Source organism: Diplotaxodon limnothrissa, linkage group LG11, assembly GCF_057381915.1.
Source record: "Diplotaxodon limnothrissa isolate DT_005_m linkage group LG11, D_limnothrissa_male_GT1.1, whole genome shotgun sequence".
NCBI classification, from domain to species: domain Eukaryota; kingdom Metazoa; phylum Chordata; class Actinopteri; order Cichliformes; family Cichlidae; genus Diplotaxodon; species Diplotaxodon limnothrissa.
Genome location: NC_140606.1, coordinates 6,890,269 through 6,896,885, shown reverse-complemented (window position 1 = coordinate 6,896,885; position 6,617 = coordinate 6,890,269). Strand labels below are relative to the sequence as shown.

At 37.7% G+C, this 6,617-nt stretch overlaps 1 protein-coding gene across 2 annotated transcripts; it reads right to left on the bottom strand.

Moving 5' to 3' along the window:
- Window positions 1-3,375: 3,375 nt before the first annotated feature.
- On the bottom strand, window positions 3,376-6,275 carry LOC146622237 (uncharacterized). 2 transcript variants are annotated; one of them, XM_085364994.1, is made up of 5 exons: window positions 5,997-6,275; window positions 4,856-5,106; window positions 4,521-4,688; window positions 4,305-4,400; window positions 3,376-3,854 (listed from the first exon to the last, which is right to left on the bottom strand). In XM_085364994.1, the coding sequence occupies exons 2-5, from the start codon at window positions 4,997-4,999 to the stop codon at window positions 3,537-3,539; spliced, it is 726 nt and encodes a 241-aa protein (XP_085221120.1). In that variant the 5' UTR covers window positions 5,000-5,106; window positions 5,997-6,275; the 3' UTR covers window positions 3,376-3,536. The 2 variants fall into 2 exon arrangements, with proteins under 2 accessions (XP_085221120.1, XP_085221121.1); XM_085364995.1 differs by lacking the exon at window positions 5,997-6,275 and having other exon boundaries at window positions 4,856-5,181.
- Between the last annotated feature and the right edge of the window lie 342 nt (window positions 6,276-6,617).

Below are 6,617 nucleotides of genomic sequence, written 5' to 3'. Positions count from 1 at the left end.
TCTCAATAATTCATGTTCAGTTCTTTCAAATGATCTCTCTGTATTAAAATGGTGCCACTACCAAAAATATTACATAAGGAGAGGACATGGCACTGAATGCTGAATAGAAATCTATGGAAGAAATACTAAAGATGGCCCTAGCGGCCAAAGAGTCAGTCAACATATAGTGAGACACATATTAGCCAGTAATGTTGCTGTGGTGACAGGGAGTAAGGTTTTAAACTTTTCTTGCCTTGTAATAATTGTAAGAAGAAACAGCTTCACAAATCGCTTTATACAGCTTTCCTCATTCACTAATTCATACAAGCACTTTTTTTGATGTAAGTGCTTTCTATCTAACATGTACACACATTCATACTCATAGCATCTTGTCCCAAGGATATTTGCGATGCAGCCTGCAGCACTTAGGGCTCAAGCCACCTACCTTCCGATTAGTAGATGAGCTGCTCTACCTCCGAAACTACAGCCACCACACTATACTGCACTCTCTAGAACAGCCCACGTCTATATCATCACCAGGTTTCCCAAAGCTTCCTCTCCAGTGAGTAAAAATGAGTCAGACCTAAACACTCATTTCGTCACACAAGTATATTTTTTGGAGGCTTTAGTTCCTATGCTGGCTAACAGATTTTTTTTCAGTGAAAAAAATAAATTTTCTGCCGCTGATCTAGCTAAGAGAAGACTGAGTCCTCGATTTTCAAACCACAGTATCATAAGGTTTTTGTTTTTACGCCAGCTGAAATTACAAACAAGGTTTTTGCTTCGAGACTGGACTATAACAAGACAAGACAACCTAACCTAAAGACTGTATTTTCTGTTCCTAAACTGGCTAGTGTGCATTTTGAATTTCCTGTTGCTGAGACCATAGATATACAAAAACTGTATCATAAGTCAGCCAATATAGAGAGTATTTCACCTGTGCTTCAACCTTTAGTGACTGAGTTTTCAGCATGTAGTGGCTGCCTGTTGCTTGTCCAGAGACCATGCACTGTGTTTTCTAGTCAGTCCACTCTGAAACTGTTCATAATGCGTGAGTGCAGGCCCCTCCAGCAATTGTTAATGTTGCATTGCCTTCCTCCTCAGAAATCATTGCCCTGCTTGGAGCCTCACATGACACTAAGCCTGACCCTACACTGGTCCCTGTTTTCAGGCTAAGAGCAGCCATGGTCCAGCCTATCCCTGTACCCATCCCTGCTCCCTGGGTGGGGGTGGCCAGGACTCAGCCAGTCCCTGCACCTCTACAGCAAAGTGAAGGTTGCAAAGTATCAACATCAACCCCAGCCGGAGCTAAAGCGTCTCAGCCCCGACTCCTGGCCACCACCCAAGCCACCAGTAGGTCTTTGCCACCATTGTCAGGCTGTGATGTCATTGTCAGTGGTGTACTGTCACCCCCCAGCTGACCCCGGCCTTCAACCAAGCCATTTAAGAGTCTCCATCATTGGCCATGCAGCCGTTTTGTTCCCCTTATCACTGCTCAGCCAACGACCAGAACTGATTCATACTTTTTGGGCTTCCAGAGGTTCCATGTTTTTTGTTCTGCTTTCTTTAATTTAGATTTATGGAATTTATTTTCTGTGAAACACTGAAACAATGAAGGTCAGTTTTAATCTGCTCAGCACTTTGTTTTTGGGTTCACATTTCCATCACCATCCTTACACCAGCTGGGTTATCCAGTTATAATCAGTGTAATATTGTCACGATCCTGGGTCTTATGACCCAGTGTTTTGAGTTTTAGTTCATTTTGATGTTTTAGTTTATGTAAGCCCTTCAGGTTCCTAAGTTCATTTGTTATCATGCTTAAGTGTTTCTAGTTCTTATTATTTTCCCCTCGTGTTTCCAACTATGGTAAATCTCCCCTGCTCTTCATGTGTTTCATGTCTGTGTCTTACATTGTGAAGTTTGGGTTGTCATGTCTACGTCTCATTATGTTTCCTGTTTTATTGTGAAGAGGTCTGGTGTTTCTGTGTTCATCGTGTTCAGTTTTACTCTTCCCCTGTGGCGTTGTTATGTTCATGTTGATCTACTGTGCCTTTCTGTTCCATGTTTCAGATCCCTATGTTCTGTCTCCCCCAGTCTGTTAAGTTCACATGTCTTGAGTTCCGTCAGTGTGTTTCCTGTTTTACTTTCACAGTCTGTTCTATGTTAATGTTTCTAGTTTTGCTTCCCTTGCCTCGTCCTGCTTAATTACTCTCAGCTGTGCTCTCCTCCTGTGGCTCATTCCCCCTCGTTATCCCTCAGTGTATTTAAGCCCCATGTTTCTCTTTGTCAGTGTTGCGTCCTCCCTCATAGCTGTGTGATTTTTCCCTGTGGCTCCTTGTGCTTTAGTTTTCCCACACTGTAAAACCCAATAAGTTAATTTTACTCAAAACTTTTGGTGAAACTGATTACATAAAATATTTTAAGTAACTAAAACTTAAAAATAAAAGTTAAATAAACACACTTTATTTATTAGCTTTAGATAAATATTTTTAAGTACCATTGATAAATGTTTTTATGTTATATCCACATTTTTGGTTTAGTACTCTCTACTTGATATTTTGAGTTTCAAGTACAAATCTAGCTCAAGTAACTTTAAGGAATTAATTTTTAGTTTCAAAATGTTAACCATTTTAAGCTAATACAACTCAAAAATTTTAAATACAAATGCTTGTAATATCCAAATCTACTGTGTTTTGAATTTGATTTAAAAAAAAAAGTGCCCAAAATAATTACACTTGTAAAAACATAAGACAGAAAATATAAATTCAAGTTACAGATTTATTGAGTTACTTTGACACAAAAAGCCCAAAGACATAAATCCACCACATTTTATAGGGAATAATGTCAGAAATTTTGGCACAAGGTTACAATATTAGAAATAAAGAATTTCACAACATGTTTTAAGAGTATTCAAATTTGATTAACACATGAGTATGGCCTTTTTATTAAAAAAACAAACAAAAGGAAAAGAAAATCCTGCATTATTAGGTGGGAAAACCGAATGAAAGTAATAGTATAGTGCAGCTAATACACTGAAATATAATTGGTAACCTTTTTAATATGCCAGTACTGTGGTTATGCAAAATGCACATTTGTAGAGTGCAATCACAGTCTCAACAACAAAGCAATAAAATTTTAAATAGAAAAATACTTCTTTAGAGACATAAACAAAGTGTTATAAACCTCCTTAGCGCCTTATGTCAGTTATGAGTAGTTCAGGAGGAACGTTCCTTAAGTGACATTCAAGATCCCACCTAGAAGCCAGAAATGAGATTGTCCTTCATTTTCTCTATAGATTTACAGTTATCTGACTAAAAACACAATCAAAATCAACTAAAACACAAGTGATGATGGGGGAAAAAAAATAAATAAAAATAATAAAATCACCCCTTTTACTTTGGATGTGGCTTTTAGATAATGAAGTATGAAACAGAGTCTGCAAAGATTTCTTTATTCTATTCTCTCTTTTTATAAAAAACTTATCCAGACTTGGAAACATGATAAACTGAATTACTTGCTTTAACAGGCACTTGAGGGCTGTGTAGGAATCCTGGACATTATTCTGCTGCCAAAAGATCATTTTTAAGACTCAGCACTTTGGGCTTCAACTTCCCAACCTTCAGACCCATCAAAACTTTCTGAATAAAGTCAAAAATGTTGGCCAAACATTTTGGGTAGCTTAGGTGCAGGACGTCAGTCAGTCCAAATATTACTAGAAATGCATCAGCCAGGGTGGTGAAAACAATGATCATGTTACCCTCGACCAAAACTGCAGTCTTCTCAGGGCAGAAGAATGTTGCATCGCTGGAATTGGCTCTGATCAGGAGGAGTCCAAGTGGCACTTCACTAATATCTGGTCTATCAGAATGCATCATCTACAGAAAACAAAATTACTACATGTTAGTGCATTCCTATTTCTCTTAGTTTCATCTATACAAGTCACATTTCTGGATTATTACTAGCTCAGAAATCAATTGTTTGAACAACAAAAAAGCCACAACACACCAAGATTTGAGAAAACAAACTGACAAAAATAGTACTTTTAGTAAAGCAAAGTCATACCTCTTCGTAGCAATAACAACAGAAAGTCAATAGGAGTTATATATTTTTTTCATTTGTACAGTGATGTATGGTTGGGCTAGGAACATTATAGAAGGTCTACACACATTAAAAACATGTAGTGTTTCCATTATGTGACATGGACACTGTTGTAGACAGATCCAAGCATGGAGATGCTTCTCAAACTCTCAAAGTGTCATAATGTTTTGAGAAATCTAAACAAGGATGCTACTAAGATATTGTTCACAACTTTGTCCAAAACTTACATCCCATGTTTTGATGAAGGTAGAGGTGTCTTCGTACAAATAGGCAGAGAGGGCATGAAGCACACCAGCACTTTGGGCATGGATATCAGCTTGTTCCTACATCACAAGAAAAATTTTATTTTAAATTATTGGCTAACCTAGTCAAGAATGGTAATTAAAATTGAAAAATTGATCAAATCAAATGAAGCTCAAAAAACAAGACAAAAACTCACTAACCTGGAGATTATAGCTTCTGAAGAGCTGAGACAGGACATCAGACACGTTCCCTGTGCAAACAGCTTTCTTTCTGAATAAGCTCTGGAGCCGGGGAGCATGTTGGTCCAGCACAGCATAAAAGTGGTTCTTCAGGTGGAGGTTTGTAATCCTGTGGAATTCTGCACAGATCTGAACACACAGGATACATTTGTGTTTACAAGTTTCAATTAGTCTATAAATCTTTGCAAAATACATCAAAATCCTTACACTCCAAAGGCATAATTTGTTCAGACAGGCCAGATAACAGGGGTTGATATAAAATACATCTTGTTAGATACATCTATATACATTCTTACCTGGGACTGGGATTTCAGAGTAGGCCAGCAATCCAGGATCTGACCTACTGGTAGGTCATCATTGATGATCTCTTTGCATTGCAAGGCCAAAGTTGTGAGCATCAGCTTTGTAATCAGGATTCTTTTCACTTTTCTCGACTTCATCTACAATCTGTAGTCTTAGCTGGTCAAGGTAAACAGCATCTTCACCCCTGAAAATTTACTTCTGCCCTGGCATGGACATAACAGTAAAACACAGAAGACAAGACAGACTACACAGAGAACAGAAAAGACACACAACCAAGGAGACACAGATGAAACATAACCAGCCCAGAACTCAACTAAACCTTAACTAATAATAACAACAATACAAGAACTTCACCTCATTTCAATATAACATAAGAAAGCAAAACTACAAAATAAACTCAAAATGCTGGTTCACAGACCCAGCCCCTGACAGATAAAAAAACTAAGTCTTTCACTAATGAACACTGGGCATCAGAATAAAATAAAACGAAAAAATAACTGTTTGGTAAATATATTATTGATGGATTCACCCTTAAGCTAACCTAAAATAGACCAGGCACAACAATTTTACAGTTCAGAAGATTCTACATTTCAACTTGGTATACATAACTATTTGCAATGTAAACCAAGTTCTACCGCGTAATTATGTAATGATTATTCACTGCTTTTGTAAGTATGTCCTGTGCCTACAATTTTGCTGCCCCAGTTTTAATATGTACAACTCCAGAGAACTAAACGTAAGTTTTAAGTTCCACTAGTTAGCAAATGGGCTAGCCAATATCAATATCCACGTATGCGCTAAGTGTGAAGCAGCGCAGCAGTGCATATTGATTCAACAATTTAACCACAAGGCAGTTTATAATCTGCAAATCCAGAAATGCCTTCTAAAGACTTCTTTTAAAATAGTAAGAGATTAGAAAAGTTATTAACACATTATTAGTCCCAGGGACTAATAATGTGTTATACTAAATATGAGCGTATTAGCATAATTCATGCAAACACTTTGGGGCCAAGCCGACATGGATAAAACGACGCATGCATGTAATTCTTAAATGCCTGCTAGAGTTGTACATTTATGACGATAAAAACCCATATTACAACGGAGAACTATAGTTTCAGAAAAAATAAAACTTACCACAAAGCGCTCCTGAAGATGCCGCGAAGGCGGTAAATGCAGCTAGCCAAGTGCAGAGGGTTAGCTGTTCCAGTTCAAAAGTCCGTAACATACCATAGCATGCCCTCCTTTATCCAGCGTCAAAGGCAATGCCGCAAAAAACCCGTTGACAAATGTTTTTATTTCTGTTCGGATATTAACGTTCCACAAGTTTCTTTCGGGGTAATGAGCGGGCATTCGCACTCGAAGCGAGGAATCCAAGATGGTTGCCAGCACTTCATAAAGAAACAGGTGGCGCACGTAGGTACGTACGTAGGCACGTAAGTGACGTCAGTGTTAAAACTCAAATTATTTGAGCGCAATGCTAGAAACTAATCAATATATTCAAGTACTGATAACTTGAAAAAACAAAATTGTTCAAACTACTCAAAAAAATAAAGGTGTATGAACTTATAACAGGTTTTTAAGTAGTTGGAACTCATTTCATTTATCAAACTATTACTATTCGGTCTTACAGTGCAGTTTAGTTTAGTTTAGTTTAGTTTGTATTGTTTTTCGTGTCCCACTCCACGCCAGCAATAAAGCTGTGTTTTTTGAGTTTACCTTTTGACTCTGTGAGTTTGCGTTTGGGTCCTACTCTTG